The sequence below is a fragment of the Opisthorchis viverrini genome (assembly GCF_000715545.1).
Source record: "Opisthorchis viverrini unplaced genomic scaffold opera_v5_6, whole genome shotgun sequence".
Taxonomy (NCBI): Eukaryota; Metazoa; Platyhelminthes; class Trematoda; order Opisthorchiida; family Opisthorchiidae; genus Opisthorchis; species Opisthorchis viverrini.
In genome coordinates, this window is record NW_008751662.1 from 1797576 (window position 1) to 1816134 (window position 18559).

The 18559-nt window shown below is 45.9% G+C and overlaps 2 protein-coding genes across 2 annotated transcripts; both read left to right on the forward strand.

Moving 5' to 3' along the window:
• Positions 1–3913: 3913 nt before the first annotated feature.
• Positions 3914–14885, forward strand: T265_00620 (hypothetical protein; the record flags this gene model as incomplete). The annotated part of the gene is made up of 5 exons (XM_009164448.1): positions 3914–3991; positions 4024–4101; positions 6098–6433; positions 13465–13799; positions 14663–14885. The coding sequence occupies 5 exons, from the start codon at positions 3914–3916 to the stop codon at positions 14883–14885; spliced, it is 1050 nt and encodes a 349-aa protein (XP_009162712.1).
• Positions 14886–14900: 15 nt separating this feature from the next.
• T265_00621 (hypothetical protein) lies at positions 14901–16968 on the forward strand (the record flags this gene model as incomplete). Its single annotated transcript, XM_009164449.1, has 3 exons — positions 14901–14991; positions 15802–15918; positions 16707–16968. The coding sequence occupies 3 exons, from the start codon at positions 14901–14903 to the stop codon at positions 16916–16918; spliced, it is 420 nt and encodes a 139-aa protein (XP_009162713.1).
• Between the last annotated feature and the right edge of the window lie 1591 nt (positions 16969–18559).

Consider the following 18559-nt stretch of genomic DNA (forward strand, 5'->3'; position numbering starts at 1 on the left):
CGCTCGAGGTTGGCCCAAAATTCGGGACGCTTGCCGGTCCGGCATCAAGACGAGATCTGATTGGTCAACAATCTGGACCCAACAGCCAATCATGACCCAGTATTGGCCAAATGCCGGTTGCCAATGGAGCTCCAGAACGCGTCAGAAATTCCAGAAAGTTATAGCCGCTTACGCTATATATAGGAAGCGCTGTACAACTGTTTCTGATTTCGTTTTGGGCGTTAATAGACCTTGTGCACCTTTGGTGGTTGATTTGACGTGAACGCTAGCTTGGGAGGCTCAGACCGAGAACTAAGCTGAGGAAAATACCGTTACTACACCCCGTGGCTTTGCAAACAATACTAAATAATCTAAATAATTCTGCCTCGCGGTTTGGTATGCGCTTCACACCTGCAAAGTGTAAAGTGCTACTGCAAGACTGGGTGGGCTCGAACCCTCGTGCTTGCGGATGAACCGATTGAGGAAGTAGATAAATTTGTTTACCTGGGCAGCTGTATCAGTCCCGGTGGTCTCACGAAAGATGATATTTCTATCCGGATTGGAGAGGCCAGAGCAGCTTTTGCGAACCTACGTCACCTGTGGCGTAGGCGTGACATCGGCTTCTCTGTCAAGGGTCGAGTTTATAATGCTGCGGTGCGCTCCATATTACTATATGGATCAGAAACATGGCCGCTGCGCGCCAAGGACGTCAAAAGACTTTCTGTGTTTGACCATCGATGTCTTCGGAGCAGTGCCCGAATCTGGTGGGAACACCGGAGGCAATGCTGTGAAGTACGTTGAATGGTATTCGGGAGAAATAACTCACCCTCGATAGATGAACTGATCACACTGCATAGGTTGCGCTGGCTTGGCCACGTGCTGCGTATGCCAGTCGACCGATTTCCTCGAATGGTTTTTTTGCTTAACCACGTGAAGTGTGGAAACGAGCCTTCGGTGGTCAAACAATGACTTGGAAGCGAAGTATGAAAGCCATTACCAGCAAACTCAGCTGCGCTGGTCATTGCCGTCTTCGTGGATGGGGACCCCGAGACGAGCCACATCAATGGTTAGCGACATTGTTAGACATGGCCCAGTCGCGCCCTCCCGCTGATGCATCCAAGCTATTGCCTTCAATGCATAGCTTCCTTCCCAATCCCCCCACTTAACAGTCCACGCACTAATTTATCATTTCCCGCCTCCAATGCGCAGCTATTTACCACACCTCTCCAAATCCTCGGTGAATGAAACTGTGTCAGCTACAACCACTGTACGTCAAGTACGCGGTTATTACAGCTGGCAACGACGATGATGCTCAGTGCTGTTAACCACACTTGCTCAACAGGGTATGTCTCAGAGGTTTGTGAACATAATTCGGTCCCAATATTCATATGTTTCTGGGTTTGTGAGAGTGTATTGTGAGCTGTCTAATAGTTTCCCCACAGCAGGTGGTGTTTAACAATGATGTCCACTCTCCGTTCTTGTTCATCTTCGTCATTGGTGAGCTAGTAATGGGGACTCTGTGTGGTCCTCTAGACTTCGGTGTTCAAATTGTGAGAACCTTGTCGGTCTGCAGCGCGCACTTAAGGTAGCATTCATCTTTGAACACGAAAGCGCAGCGTAAACTCTGTTGAATACACTGACTACCCTCACACCATCTTTCGGCATGCGCCTAGCACCTAGTGCAAAGTCACGCTTCAGAACGTTAAGGCTCTGGACATGTCTCTTAGAATCCAATGAGAAGCTGACGGAAATGTGTCTGATGAAGTCAGTGAACGAATCTCAGAGGCCCGAATCACCTTTGCTAGTTTGCCTCACTTGTGGCATCAGAAGGGCATGTCACTGGGCTACAGGCTACAGTAAACGCTGTGTTATTGCGCGGGTGTGAGATGCGGTCTCTGCGGACAGATGATTTGAGGCGTCTTCAGGTTTTTGACCTTCAGTGCCTCATAAGCGATGCTGGTTGTGGGTGGCGTCAACGAACTAGTAACCAGTGTTTAGAAAACGGGTATTTGGTTGTGCAGCAGATAATCCAATCTTCGAAAACATCCCAGTCCCGTCGACCACGATGATTCGCTTATTCTCTGCACCTGCCGGAACTCTGTCTACCAAATGTTACTCTCCGTGCTTCCTTCAGGATGGCCTAAACAGCAAGGTGGACAACGTATGACTTGGCCTTAACCACTGGGGTATCTTGAGGTCTTTTTGCTGGTACCAAGGGAGATTTCTATCTCGAGCCTCCTCGCTTATTCCAACTAGTCTGTTTCACTTGTGCTGCTACATTTTCCAGGGGTTTTTGCTGAGTTTGTGTGAACATTTCTGTGGCTACGTTCATCATCATGGAGTTCCACGAAATGATAGACCTGTAATTCAGTCGATAAACTGCGGGTATTGAATCTTAGTGTTAACTCACCATGAAATGATAACTCAATCGTTTAGCATCCACACGAACTGGAAAATGTCTGTAGCCATTGTCCCATATCAGTCTAAAATATAATCCTGATGTAACTGAATCACTCTTTGTTCGTCCCTCGTTCTGCAGTCAGCTGTAAACATAGCACGGAAGCAGCGATCAAATTGCTCGGTTAACTGGGATGGATTGTTATGTACCACTGAAATGCACAATGTACTGTTTTGCGTAGAACGTACATCTAAGGCATACGACTATGCGCGAGGAGTATGGGCTAGGTTGATCCAACTTGTGATAATCTGGTAGCACACTGTAGAACCACAGTGTTCACATGACCTCACATTTCTGTGAATAAGGCGACATCTTTCAAAGAGTATTTTAGAATGGTGATGCTACGAGCAACCTGGGGAATCGGCTTTCCGCAACCAGGCGAGGTGGGTCAGTAATTAGAGCGCGAATTTACTGATCGGAAGGTCCGTGGATCGAACCCAACTTCTGCCTCTCGACTTCCCCTGTTTAGGCTTAGGCAAGCTGACAGTACCGCCCTCCCTCGTGCTTCCCTCGGGTGAAATTGCAGCTAGGCACCGAGAAGGGTGTTACATCTGAACGACTTATCTTTTGAACATAAGACAGACCCATTTAGAAACACTAGTTTATCGTTTTATAAACGTGTAAAATTCTCAATTCAAGATGGTCTAACACCTTTTGTGATTCTGATCAATAAGCCCATCGCCTGCGGTATAGCATCAAGTGACTGCCAACTGTGAGTCTTGCGAGTAATTTTATCGAAAAATAACTGTTGTCCTCCTCATTTTTGATGAACATAGACTGATTATCCGTTTGCATCATTTTCCGTCAACATTTCCTGTTTTCAGCTCCATGTCCACTCTGTCAAATTTTTACTCCACGCTGAACATTTGGATTCACAAACCCCACGTCGTTCATCCTAAAATTTTCGGCGCAAAAGTCGAAAATAAGGGTGACAACCTTTTTGAGCGTCTTGTGATTCCGAAAGAGAAATCGCGCTTCGAGCCATTTTCTGAGCGCATTGAACGCTCCGGGACGGAAGTGATCTTCACTTCCGACAACATTACCTACGTTATCCGGCTTCAAGAGTGCGTCTGGCTAGTTCGCTATATTTGCAATAATTAAGCTTCCTAATATCCACTACTGTCCTTCACGCTTCCGGCTTGGGTCTGTTGACAGCTGAGTGGATCTGCAATGAATTCCAACAAAAACTGAACGAATGGCTTTCGCAAGATCTGAAGCCTGTTACACCTACCTTAAGCCTTATTGATGTTGCCGAATATCAGTGTATATATAACAGACTGAAGAGTACATACGCGAAGAGAATTGTACAGGTTGGTTGACGGAGCAATTGTTTCACCATCATCTCATGAAGGACTGGTGTGAGAGGACTGACCCTTTGAAATTCACGTACGAGGATCTAGGAATCGCGTCCTACCTAATCGTGTAATTGCCGCGATTTTTGATGTTTACTCGCAGCTTCAGTGTCTTTGGAAGGGGATGGATAAAAAGTCTATTTACTTCGTGGATGTTGGTTGTGGCAATGGGTTGTTGGTGTTTGTCCTGCTTAACGAAGGAGTAGGCCTTTGCTCGTTACGATTACCTTTTAGTTTAACGGCACAGGTGTGGATATCCGCAAAAGGAAAATATGGAGTTCCTATCCTGATTCAGTCCAAAATCGGCTTTTGGTACGTTGTTTTTGTCTTCTATAGTGTGTCAGACATTTTGCATGCATTTTCGACTGAGGAATCACCATTTTATGTATTTTAAGTTGTCGGCCACATTCTCCGTACGCCTCATTAAGGCGCTTGCTTTTCTTTAGTTCCGTTGAGTCCACTTTCTCAACTAGCATGTCGACTGTTTCGCAACCTTAATTGCGCACTTATTTCTTTTTTTACCGGGCTCTGTTTTTGATCTTCAGCATCGCTGCACCGGTATTACCACGGGACATGTGCGATGCTTCGAAGTCACTAATGATCAGATACCTGCAGTCTTTATGTCCGCAACACAGAATGCCTATGTTTCAAGACAAGTGCCGGGTGCACTTCATCGTGGTAAATCCTGCTTGTGCCCACAGGCTTGGGATTCCCTAGAATGTTTTTTTAGTGATATCGCTTCATGAGGAGATACAATTATCCGGATGGAATTCTTAAACAATTACTGGTGTCTTAAGACACGTTTTCTGTCATCCCTATCCGATTGTATCCGTATGTATCGTATTTTGAATTGTGGTGGAATTCAACCCAGGCAGCGCGGTATCCTTGACCCACTCTAGTTCATTCAGGTGTACTGGGAAAGGTTCAACATTAGGGCAATTATGGGCTACAGTTTTCGATTGTAGATTTGTATGGAAAAGTCGATAATGATAGACCCTGACGATCGCCACATTAGGTGGTGGGTTTTGGTGATTATTCACGTGGAAAAGGGTTTTACAATATAATGGTTAGAGTGTGACGAATGGAGAGCTTCACCATGGACCAACACGATTGATGGAATCGGATGCTGCTTTTGAATGTCGGACAACGCTTATTGGTATTTTGTTTTTGTTTGTCTCCTCAAAGTTTTGCGAGCGCATAGATGGAGACAATGAACCCAGGAGTCGGGCAGAAGTCTGTGCAGCTCTCACGACGTAGCTTTACACGAGTGCTTACAAACTCACGTTGGATGATGCTTGTTAGTTGCTTGGAGGCGCTAGTCACTAGATTCTTACCCTGATGGTGCGTATATTCAGACCTATATCATTTCAGCACTGTCTCGATTGGTTTCACCATCGCATAATGAGTCAGAATCTCGGACGCGCAACAGGTGGAGCGGGGGACTACCACCAATCCCAACCCCCACTCCCTTCATGCTACCCGTAGGAAACATGAGGGCTGGGATACTGTTGGGTTTCCTGAGCCTCGACGAGGCAAGTCGAGAGGCAGAGGTCGGGTTCCAACCACGGACCTTCCGGTTAGTAAATTCGTCCTCCAACCACTTGAGCCATCATGTTGATGACCAACAAGTTCAAGTGATATATTCGTAATAATATTAGCAATGTTATTCCTCGAAGATAATCCGCTAGCTCTTCTTCAATAAAGTACCCACGTCGTTTCTCACCATGGAAAGTCTGCCGCATTCTTTCGGCGTGATGATTAATCAGTAAATCGGTATCACTGGCATAGGGTGTTTTCATTGCCACTTCTTAGGGTTTAACTCGCCACTGGGGCTACCAGAATGTGTCCCTTTTTCGCTTTGGGGGTTGTTTCTTCAGGAGGGAGGATTGTTCACTCGATGGAGTGGTCTTTTCTTGAGGGGGCTCTCTGTAGGGGTAGTGCCGCACTACGACTGTAGTACACATTTTTATTTCTTACTTGTGGGTCAAGAACGGGTAGTTCCACGAAGTCCATGTCCAATGTTTGTGGCGGCGATGCATGTTCAGTTTGAGTCCACCACAGACCAGTTGATCGACGTCAGCAGTAACGTAATACTTCGCAAGAGGGACCACGGGGAAAAGGAGTATTTGATCACTTGTGGGAGTGATATTTTCCCCAGTGGATCTCACGCTAGATCTCTATCAGCGGGGAACTTGAACTCTTTAGAGGATGGGTCCATCTTGGGGAGGATTGCTATATTTATCTTCACTTTTTACGTGACGACTTTCAGTTTCTTCAGGCTAATCGATACTTCCTTTGTATTATCCAGGAAACCACCTTGGATGCAGAGCAATGTCCTGGTTTTCCTGATGCAACTTGGCTGATTGGGAACCACAGTGACGAGTTGACCCCTTGGATTCCAGTGCTAGCTGCGAGGTCCGGGCCAGATTGCAAAGTGTTTCTCCTACCATGTTGCCCTTTTAGCCTGTTCGGAAAGTACAATAATTTCACGCACTATCCTAATGAACAAGAATCTACTTCGGTCTCCGCCTCTGTAGAAGTTCAAAGTCGCTATCGAGTTTATCTGAGGTATCTTCATGGGTTATTTCGCGTCTGTGGTTTTGAACCGGAGTCAGACGTTCTCAGGATCCCGTCTACGAAACGAGTACGTTTTTTCACGTCTGTTTTTGTGTCAATTGATGTACTTTTGTGGCGGCTGTGAAGCTGTTACCGCCGCCAGTTTATCTCAGCAAATGGCATCCATGGTATCGACTGACAACAGTAGAAAAGCTTGTCACAACATTTATTGTCCAGTATCATGACAATGATTACAAAATGCTACTAAATTCTGTTTCGCGTCAAAATATTCTACAGTTTTGCGACTTTGAGGAAGCCACCTGAATAGACTGATGTTACCAGCCAGTAAGGTCCGCCCACATCGCAGTAGTGATGGGTACGGTCATGCTACAAACTTGGCGTAGGCTGTTCTCACACACTCTCGAAACCGTCGGCAAAAAATTTATTTAGATTATCTACCTAGCTAGTGGTTCTTAATATTTTCATATCGTTCAGCTGTAGAACCCTTTCGGTGCCTAACTGCCATGTCACCCGAAGGTTGCACGGCTGACATACTGCCAGATTGCCCAAGCCTAGACAGGCGAAGTCGAGAGGCAGAGGTTGAACTATGAACCTTCTAGTCAGTAAATTCGCGCTCTAACCACTTGGGCCATCTCGCCCAAGAATAGTACGCTTATGTGAACTGAGTGATTGAAACTGTGTTTTACTTATAACAGGAATTTTGAGCCTTGGTTCTCTAGAGGAGACTGCCTTTGAACTATATAGTCAGAGATGGGTTCAGCGGAGAAGTTGCTCTCAGAGTCGTCAAATCTGGGACACATTTCTCAACTTGAACAAAAAGTAAGTGTAGACTGGGAGAGTGAAGTCCACAATCGTTAGGTCCTCATCTTTACGGTGTCAGAATTTTGGCAGTTGCTGGATGGATTACCGGTAGCCTACCGCAGGGAATCACTGCCTGCGCAGTATTATCCTGCACGTCTACTGTGAGATGCTTTGCCAACAGATCTTCCATAGGCGGGAATGAATTACCGGACCGGACCTCCTCTACATGTAGTATCATGGAATCAAAAGTCAAACGATTATTCTGTGGTAGGCTTTGGCGAATTGGCAATGTGTTTAAGTCATTTGGATAAATGCACCCTACATGCTTCTGTCTAGGACTGCAAGCTTTTTTTCAAAGGTAGTTTTGTGTTTCCGAACTATACTTGTATTCTCCGATTAAGTCGAATGACAAACTTCCAATGTTGTGCCGTAAACCTTCTATTGGCGGTATCTTCTCAGCTTAGTTCTCGATCCAAGCCTTCCAAGCTAGCGTTCCCTCAAAACAACCATCAAAGGTGCACAACGTGTAATAACACCCAAAACCAGGTCAAAAGCACATGCACAGCGCGTCGTTTATAAAGTCTATGCGGCAATAGTATTCTGACGCCATCTGGATGTGCCACTGGCATCCGGTATTCAGCAGATACTGGATTATGATTGACTGTTGTGTCTGGACTTTCGACCAGTCAGAGCCGACCGGTGGTCAGGTCGGTACGTGTCAATAACGAAGCGATGTCCAGTCTCACGACAGTACTGACGATGATTTTCACCTGCATCTAGTTCCAATTAGTGACGTAATAATGCCACGTATGAATGTTATCTCGCTCATCTACCTCGCCGGCGTGCTCTATTTGACTGACTGTTGTTAGATGGTATGTTCCAAAAAGTACGGTCAGACTTTATTTTGAATGTGCTGATTCGTCTGTAAAAATCAACTGATCCGATCAGTCGGCATGGTGAAATATATTTGCAACTGTATTTCACTCTCCGTAATAGGTTGGGACTGCGTTTGGTTGGACTCGGGTTGGACTTGGGCATATTGGCAGTATCCCAGCCCTTATGCTTCCTTCGGTGGGTATGGCAGCTAGGCACCGGAAGGGTGTTACAGCTGAACCTTTTTTCGGACTCGATCGCTAAGCCAATGGGTAGCACAGTTGTCAGCTGCTCGACTCATGCTCGTAAACAGTTGTCTTGAACGGTTCGGTTTCAGTTGCTTAGTCGACGAAACAATCTTTCCGCTCACGCTGTTGTTAGTTCTATTCTTGGCGCGCAAATATAGCATGTCCGGACTTAAAGCAACAGCCGCTAGTTCTGCTCGTCAGTTGCTGACTTCGGGATCTAGTATTGTAAATTAAGGTGACCTTTTGCGTTCTCGAGAGACTTTTGCCTGGTAGGATGTGGTGTATAGTAAATGTTCCTCTGGTAACTGATATTTTTCCCACGGAGATACTGTGTTTTAGGGCAGTACTGACTGCCTTTGGTGGCTCACTGGGACCATGTTTATCCTTCGTTTGCTATTTCTCAAGTAGTTTGGTCAAAGCATGTCAGGTCGCCTAGAAAGATGGGCAAACAAGTTTGGCGAATCCACGCAAACTCTGTACCTTTGCTCGCTTGTTAGAACTCACGGTGTATGGTGGATTTCTTCCTTGCATCAGCACTTGTGGCGTGGAATGTCAATGTACTCGTCGAATAGGAATTGATGCATTTCCTTGATTTCGGTACTCCGTCACGGTACGTTGTCGCATGGAACTAACTCAACCTCTTTGGCGTTTATTTAGACCTAGCTAATCTGTGACTGGTCATAATGTGGATTAACTCTCAGGCGGTCACACACTTTCAATTGGATTTAGTGCAACTGAAGGATCCTATTTGAGCAGCCTCGTTTCAACGCGGCTGGTTTGCACGCTAATCAACGAAAGATGTGTTTGAGGGATCCTCACTGTGTCTGGTTGGAGACACTACAAGATATGGCTACCAACCGATGTCAGTGGCGTTCTTGTTGTCAGTTTCTATCCAGATCGCCTGAGTGAATTTCTGGAGGTGTAGGCACCTCCGAATGATTGTGGTAAGCTAGCACTAAGTCCCTCCCCCATCCACCATTTTTCTTTTCTTTACAATAAGGCTTTCAAATAAGTCATGGTTGTACGGCAGTGAGGCATCGGTGTTGAGCACTGATCTCATGCTGTCGATGATGATGATGATGATGATGATGATCTGTTTAAGGGAAGTTGTGATCGCTGTCCTAAACGCAGAAACAACCCCCCTCCTTGGGCATCGGTCGATCACATGGCTCTTTCTCAGCCACACCGCGGTTGTCCCCTGTGCGAAGACCAGTCAGCTCCAATAGTGTCCACGTGTGTTCACCCATGACAGATGATCCGTAGCAAGACCCGCGCAGTGTCCGGAATTATTGAACCGGCAGACTTATTCCGGCGATCAACACCCGGAATTTCTTGTTGGTCCAGGTTTCACAGCTGATCGTCGATTTGTCCCCTGAATCAGGTAATTTGTTTTCCAACGCCTCATCACCATCTGTTGAGTTCACCTCATCAGTGTGCTGTCATGTAGCGAGACTTTGCCAGTCTACCGTATGATTGCATTCCAAGTTTTGCACTACCATTTCATTTTGCACATGGTAATGTGTGTGCGCCAGCTTTGTCATTCAATCTAGATGTTGTCGAGCCGTTAAGGAATGACGGAGAGTGGTCTGGTACCGACATGACCGTTGGAACATTCTACCTCTCTGCATCTGGAACGTCAATAATCCACAAAAATCGTCAACTCGAATGGAGGCTAGCTCCACTGGCGTTCGTTGATGCTAGACGGATGTTTGTCTTGTGTACGCGAAGCATAAGAACGTTTGCTGTCACCTTCTAGCTGTGGCTTAATCAATTTGTAGTGTTATGGACCCTAACTTTTTGAAGAGTGCAATCTCTTCGTTGGCAACGGAAACGGGCTTATCTTTATCATCCTGGCTTGTGCCTTCAATCGAGTGAATGAGCAGCACTCCGGGTCACAAGTTAAGTGTTCCTCTACTCTTACCAGATACATAGATGCGGGATTCTGTTCCCAAATGAGGAAAACAACGGGAATCAGTAACCTTCTTGAACTTTCAGATTGGATGGAATCAAGCATTACCAGAAAACCAATGAAACTGGCCTTAGTTGGTTGTTGAAACTTGGACAGTCCTGCAGATAACTCCGCGGCGTGGCCTACCTAACCGTGGTCCGGGTGGAATCCAGTCAGGATTTGTTCGGCTGTGGGCTATTCCGATCGTCCAAAGTGATAGGAGTGCAGTAGTAGATATCTTTGGTGTGGCATTTCTGAGGCTGATTCCACGATGTTTTTCGCAAACTGTTTTCTCGCTTTTGTTTGGAATTATTCGGTAATAGTGCCGAAGCATCTCAGTCTTCCGACAGCATATCAAGTAAAACGGCTGGTGAAGAAGCGAGACACATCTGCATATCAATTTGGTTTTAACGGGAGACTCATCTGGAACCCAAATGAATCCCTCGTTTATCAGGTTTTTAAGCTCACTGGTGAGGCCTTGCCTCAATCTTTTACGACCATCTCTTGGAAGAGGATTGGTATGCTTCAAGACTATCCCGAACCGCTACTGTAAGAAAGAAAGAAAGAAAGCGTTCAGCTGTAGCATCCTTCCGGTGCCTAGCTGCCATGCCACCCGAAGGAAGCACGAGGGCTGGGATACTGCCAGGTTGCCCAAGCCTAGACAGGGGAAGTCGAGTGGCGGAGGTCGGATTCGAACCACGGACCTTCCGCTCAGTAAATTCGCGCTCTAACCACTTGAGCCGTCTCGCCCCTATCGCCACTGTATATGAGGGCCGATCAGAAGCAACATCCGAGCACTGCGTCCACCATTTTGTCTCGATTGCGTCATGCCACGGACCACACCAGAATCCAATATTGCAACTCTAGTCCTAACCGTTGAAATTCAGTGGTCCTGTAGTGCGACAGTGTCATTTTGAACAGGATAGCGACCAAAAGGACATCTTGGGTGGTTCAGAATGTGGTGAGCAGTCTTGAAACCCTCGGTTAGAATTCATTTTCACCATGAGTCTTTGTTCGGCGTAACTTGATTACATCTTGTATGCTAGTAGTTTCGTAGTTCAAGAAGTACGATGTTGGCGATGCGCCAACTGGGATGGTAGGTGTTTGCTTATAACAGCAATTTAGTAAATCACTGGGATGTTCCATTAGTTCATTTGATTTGTCCTCTGGATCCTTTGGTAGTTCAATGTGGGTGATGGAAACGAGTTTTGACTAGAACTCCGACGAGTAGATCGAGAAGCCACAGAATTTCTTAACTGCTGTCATTCCAGACGGTTATTTTTCGGAAAAAGATGACGTAAACACGATTGTCAAAGGCGATTTCTGGCCGGCATTCTACATGGTATCACTCCGTTCGATTGGTAGTCCAGCGCCGCCGATTGTAAAATTTAGTTGCTTTAGAATGCTGGTTGGGACATTTAGATCTACCAGGAAACCAGTCTTTAAGATGTGGTTCGCTGGCATCGTGGCGACGTATCAGACTGCTGTTTTGTACTACTACTGCAACTATAAAAATAATCCTTCAGCTGCAACACCCCTTCGGTGCCTAGCTGCCATGCCACCCGGGGGAAACACTAGGGCTGGGATGCTGCCAGGTTGCTCAAGCCTAGACAGGAGAAGTCGGGAGATCTTCCGGATCAGTAATTTCGCGCTCTGACCACTGAGCCATCTAGCTGTTTGGTAACCATTTATTGATTCGTCGACAAATGGTGCGGGATCATTAGTAGGTGGAGGTCTGCTTTTGAACGTTTGGTTGTTTATTTCACATCCACCATTACTTAGTTCTTGACCTCAAGATCACACTTCCGCCAGTCTTTCGCAGCCGGTGTTTTTGTCTAGAATGTGTAAATCTTGTCATAACCAACTTAATAACATCACGCCATATCCAAACTCATGTTCTGTACCTACCTACTTTTACGTGAAGAGCTATTACTACGCTAGATAAACAATATGACCTCCCAATTCATAGCTCATCATTACGACCAACCAAATCACCAGTTGAACAAAACTGGAAACGCTTGGCATTGCGGTCGGTGACCAAATGGCCAATCTCATTCGCCTCATTAAGCTCAACATGGACGAAGGGCGTCTTTTAGCTGAACCTTTTAGAATCCGATCAGATCCTTCTCGCGTAATGCCTTTGTTACAGGCGACTGAAGCCTAACTCTTGATTCACATGATTCTTTGGTCCAATTCATGATCTCCTGGCTGCTTCACACTATATTCTGGATTTCTCGTAAATGTTGGCCTCGTCAATCCTCTCTTGAATGAAGCATTGATAATTTGTAGTTTAAGTATCGTGCCCATCCTCAAGAAGCAACTCCTAGAATATTCAATTCACTCTGAAGAAAACGAACTGTAGCATACCCCGAATAAGCAACAAGCAACAAGAACTTATCAGAAATGAGTTATAAAGAGCTGTTGCCCCCTCACCTTCCCCAATTTAAAATGTCACTTGATTATTACCCAAGATGCTCTTATCTACGTGGGAAGTTGCGAACTCTAATCGAAAATTCAGAGGAGAGCGAAGCAAAAATTTCTCATTGATGTGCTACTGTCAACTGACCTGAATAACTAGGCAGATTACCGACTGCAGATTCAGCCGTTAAAGCATGCACTACAAATGTACTCTCAGTTCGATGAGTGGAAATCACTGGGGGCTTGCTTAAGCTGCAGTATAGTGGTTGACTGACCTGGGCAAATTGAATGGAACTGAACGCGGTTTAATCGTATGTCTTCTATAATTATACGGGGGCGGGATGGCTCAAGTGGTTAGAGTGCAAATTTACTGACTGGAAGGTCCGTGGTTCGAAACCAACCTCTGCCTCTCGACTTCCCCTGTCTAGGCTCGGGCAAGTACCCCAGCCCTCGTGCAACCTTCGGGTGGTATGGCAGTTAGGCACCGAAAGGGTGTTGCAGCTGAACGATTTCTTCTGTAAGTGTACGTTCAGGGGTGATGAGCGAACTGGACGTGGCTTATCTTACCTTATTTCACTGACCGATGTTTTCATGCAGGTGTTATGAGGGGGCAGTTGTCTTAACGCTAGTTGGCTGGATATGTGCTTTACCTGTCATGCACCGGAGTGGTATTTGTGATTTATTCGAAATCACGAGTATTGATCGCTCCTTCATATGCTAATTCAAGTGAAAGGGGAATTAATCGTGATTCATATGGATTGCCCCTTTCCGCCCACCAGACGGAACATGTCTTTCTACCTTCTTCTGCAGGCTTGTCTTGTTGGTCGAAAACTCAGCCCCTCCAGTTCAGACTACACTTCCCGCATGAGCTCAGTTGAGGCAGCTGTGTACAAAGAGAAACTCTCAGTTTCGGCGGCCACTTGCTTTGTGCCTCGTAGTTATCATGAACCAGTTTTGAACTGCACCCACGTTCCCCGAGACGTCACTCAGCTCGTATCCCATAGGATATTTACCGAACTATTGAGGCAGCCACCCAACTTGGACTGGCTTCATTCTTACCGACTCGTCGTATCCGAATCGGGACAGATTCAAACGTCGGACGGTCGGTGGTGGAACCCAGGTGGTAAGTTTTTGCCATTGTCTCTGTGTGGTACGCATTGTTCCGGCTGTTAGCTTTACACAAGAGTAGCGATTTAAATGTCCTGTAATGCATGTTTTCGCTTCAACGAAAATTCACCTGATTTTGATACGCACACCACATTTGTTCTTGTCCCGGGGTATCAAATCTGGATGGAACGATTGAAGATGGGTTCCTTTCAATGGCTCCTAAACCAGAAGCTTTCAGCGACCAATTAAAATGAAATACTGTGAAGAGTGATTTCTACCGAGGAGGACCGCCGTACTCGTTTCTCTGTTATAATGTAAAGTTAGACTAGCTGTACTCCTTTTCGCGCCGATTTAATCTACGCAACATTCCGCGCCCCATTCCAACTGAGGAGGACCAGCAAATTCGTTATCTTCCCGTGTAGTGTACATCATAACTGACACGCGCCCTTGGAACCCGTGGTGCCATCTTAACTCTCATTTACAAATGGGATAATGTGCCTTTAGTCACCGTCTTTTTACGGTCTGCAAATCTTGACTGAATCAATCACAGTTGTAAAATTCTCCAGTGACTTTATTCTTTCTTCCAACTACTCTTGAACACACACCACACGCTAAAAATAATGAGAATCCCCTGCGATGGATGAGGTCACTAGGTCAAGCCTTAATCACGTATGTCCACCTCACTTAGCATATCTACCAAATCAGGGTGACTGTTCTACGTGAAAGCTTCGGATGCCACAGAAACTGTGGCGATCTTATAAACCTCATTTCAATCTTGTTCCGTCTTAGCAGGGTAATAAAGCCGAAAAGCAAGGTCAGAGTCTTCTCTCGACTTGGACTGCTCCAGTATTTAACCAACTTTTGTAAAATGCTCCACACCAATTTATGTATCGCTTCCCAGGTCCCTTCAAACGTTCTCTTACACTATCGTTGACAGTCATTCTGTTTTGGTAGGTGCTAGGCGGAACTCCACACGGATCCCTTTTTACCGCTCGCAGTCAGGTGCTGCTACGGCCGAGAAGCCCATCCCAAGCAAGATTGGCCAAAAACTCGGGACGCTTGCCGGTCCGACATCAGGCCGGGATCCAATTGATCGAAATTCAGGACCCAACAGCCAATCATGACCCAGTATTGGCCGAATGTCGGTTGCCAATGGCGCATCCAGAACGCGTCAGAATTTCCAGAAAGTCATTTCCACCCACACCGTATATATGAAGCGCTGTTCTGGGCGTTAATACACCTTATGAACCTTTGGTGGTTGTTATGCCGTGAACGCTAGCTTCGGAGGCTCAGACCGAGAACGAAGCTGAGAAAAATACAGTTACTACAATAAGTGATTGTGAAAGATCGGCCTATAGCGCCTTTTTTTCAGGTTTGCAATCTCTGTTCCGTCACATAATTAGAGATGATATCTAACTTGATCACATCTTTATCAGTAAACGTTCTATCGTCCGAGCTGTTCAACCAGGATCATGATGATCCTGCAGGTTTCTCATATCGTAGACAACTATGAAGACAAGCGCAGTCTGGAACCTGACCAAAACGTGCAGAGATGAGGAGTGAAATCTCATTCGCTCCGTTCATAAGAAACGGCTAAACTTACGGTTTATTATGCTGTGTGGTACCACACTGACTTGTCTGACGGCTGACCCAGCAGACTTGTAGGAAACCCCCATAGTGCAGGCATCGGCTAGTAAAAATAAAAGTAACAGTAAACATAATGAGAGAGATTAGTAATAACTTAGTGGCGACATCAGAGGAAGGTAGCGCGGGATTGCACAATTTCGGGCATTTCGCAGGCGTACGTGTCACACGAAATCCACACATTGAGATTCAAACCTATTACATCCGTATTCCTAAGGTATCTGGTCGGAAATACATAATCCGACCTAATTTACAAATGAATCTGTCCAAACCATACTCCGTAATTCATTACTCGCTCGTTTGACTTACTATTCCGATTCAGTGATTATTTCCGTCTAAGAGTATGGTTAGTTCTTTTCTCTTTGTTCACCTTTAAACCATTTTCTTACGCGGCAGGCTCTTTGGATCTGAAAACAGTGGCTTCCCTGATAGAACCGGAACATCTCGAACTTATGAAGGCGCAAAACGGAGGTCTGCAAACCCTACTGCGTAACCAACACCAAACTTTCCAAGGTACATCCAAGTGAATGTCGAAGCGTCGTTATGGTTGATTGTGTGCTTTTTAATGAATTTCCTTCCCGTACGTTTTTCCGTTAAAATCTCCTTAGGTTTCCGAAGTGTAACTCAGTTTACTCTGTGCATACTATCCCAACGCCGTTTAGATTAGAAGGGCAATACTGTGTCTACGGGTCAGCACTGTCCGATGGCGAGATGGCCCAAGTGGTTAGAGCGCGAATTTGCTGACCAGAAGGTCCGTGGTTCGAACCCGACCTCCGTCTCTCGACTCCCCTGTCTAGGCTTGGGCAATCTGGCAGTATCCCGGCCCTCTTACAACCTTTGGGTGGTATGGTAGTTAGGCACCGAAAGGGTACTTCAGCTGAATGATTCTTTCACTGCCCGACACTGGTCTGGGAGGAACAATAAAACGCATTTAGCCTGGCTGAACTGAACAAAAGAGTTGAACTAGATTTGTCCTTAGGACACGAATACTGCCGCAGTCTAAAATACGTGGGATAGATCGTTTTTCCGTAGAGGCAACGGAGGCCAAATTCTCGCGGAATCGGGCTTCTGTGGTTCAAAGCACCTGACTTTGCTCATTTTGCGTTCTCTGTTTCTGCCTTAGTTAGCACCTCTAATATCGCTTTAGGTTATCACATCCATCGGCCAGTACCATGTCATGATCAGCAGTGCATATTGAGCGTTCAGTAGGGACTATATGCGATCATTCTGTGCTGAGCTACACTGTGAAAGCACCCTAGTCCTCACGTTATTCACAACCACAGCTTTATTTTTTCTTCCAGTTACAAAAGGTAGGGTACAACTTCGCTGGTTGCCAGAAAGGATGGCAAGTAGTGTACACAATGAAGCGGGCGAGGTTGAACCCAAACGGAAGAAAGCCGCAGCCGAGAAAATGAAAACCAGACTCTGTTGGATGCTCCAAAATCATCCAGACGGTTGTCCATACCCTTCGTTTTTGTGTGACTTCGCACATTTTGAAGGACCTGGCCAATAAGTCATATTTCGCTGTCACATTGCCTGTACATAAAACATTAGTATTGGCGGAAGGCTGTTCATTTACAATATTTTATTCCTTGGGAGCCATGAGACACCGAGACTTCGAGCGCACGTCGGACACTCTGAGATACTTATGTAGGTTGCGCGTTACTTACAGTAAGTTGGATCAATTCACGACGAGATTCGTGCACGAAAAAGCGAGTTCTTCCCAACCAAAGTATCAACTAACAAATATCTTCACAGGATGTGGTTGAAATTCCTCCGCAACCTTATAGATTCAGTTCAGTGCGAATTTTCTTTCTGAACAGCAACTGTTGTGGAGTTTAGTGTACCGATAATGGGTGTTGAGCGCTTGGATGCTGCAATTTTGTTTGATGTGGGTTCAGGCTGTCATGCGGTTTGCACAGATAAAGTGCACAGTGCTCACCTGAGCAGACGGTAGCTCGGTGTGCATAACACATGGCCCAGTTACCTTAGCTTACAGTGGTCGATGCACTGTTTGGGGAATAAACGCACAGACCCGTCTTAAGTACACGTTCACACAACCCTTGTTGACGGGACATCCCGATCTAATGAATATTTTGCTTGTCCTTCTAAGTAGTAAATACTGAGAGGTCTCACTGTGGTTACGTTTTCGTTTCGGCCTTTCATCGTCCTGACAGGTGTCAAAGTTTAAACAGCATCACAGTTGGCCCAAAAGCTGACTGCACTGCGCCCATGGGCAATATCTGGTAAAAATGCCATGGCTACCAATCAAGTGTGTATAAAGGACCAACAACTGGGGGCAAGTAACAAAAAATCAGATTGTCATATATCTCATTCCTAAAGTCCATCATCAATTTGAATCTATTCTGATGAAACGAAAAGCCTGGCGCAAGAGGCTACTGCTGAGAATTCGCCAGCAGAATTGTTAATAGGGCCATCCGGACGTACATTCCGTACTCCGCCTGCCTGAAGTAAGCAGCTCGAGGGTCAGAGTCGAAACTGGGACTGATTTCACCCACTCGGGGCAACGGGTGCATTACAATCATTCCCGATTTCTTGGCCAGGGTCATCAGCTCCGGAGTGACAACAAATTGTCCTGCAGCCATTGAATCAGTAGACTGAATTCGTTCTGCCTGCACGCGAGTCATGTACAACACATCCGTGTCAGGTAGTGCTTCCTCCAAACTGAAAGTGAAAAATGAATAAGGTTTGATAGAGACTTTGTTCGCTTGCTATGTTTGGACTATAACCATCTCAAACAAGGTGGTTCTTGAACAGTCTGATCACACATGAGATTACCGATCCAAACAGCCACCCAGATTGTATTCCACAATCCGCATGTACAGATTGTGCTGGGGTTAGGGCCTTTGTAGACGACCCGCTTCGATGGGGGGGGGCAGTATAGTTTAATGCTATCCATTCCAGTTCACTTTTGACAGTCTCTAGTACCCTGAGTGTTGATCACAAAACACCCCTCTTTGATGAATGATTTCGGACTCAGATAGTCATATGACTATCTGGTCTAACACCCCACTGATTTTAGCGGGATTCTGCTGCTAAAAGGCAGTGCTCGGCAATTTGATGCAGGCAAGATATTCTAAGATTTTTTAAGACTGCATAGGTTGTTGCTCGAGTTGGCAGCAGGTGGGCTTTT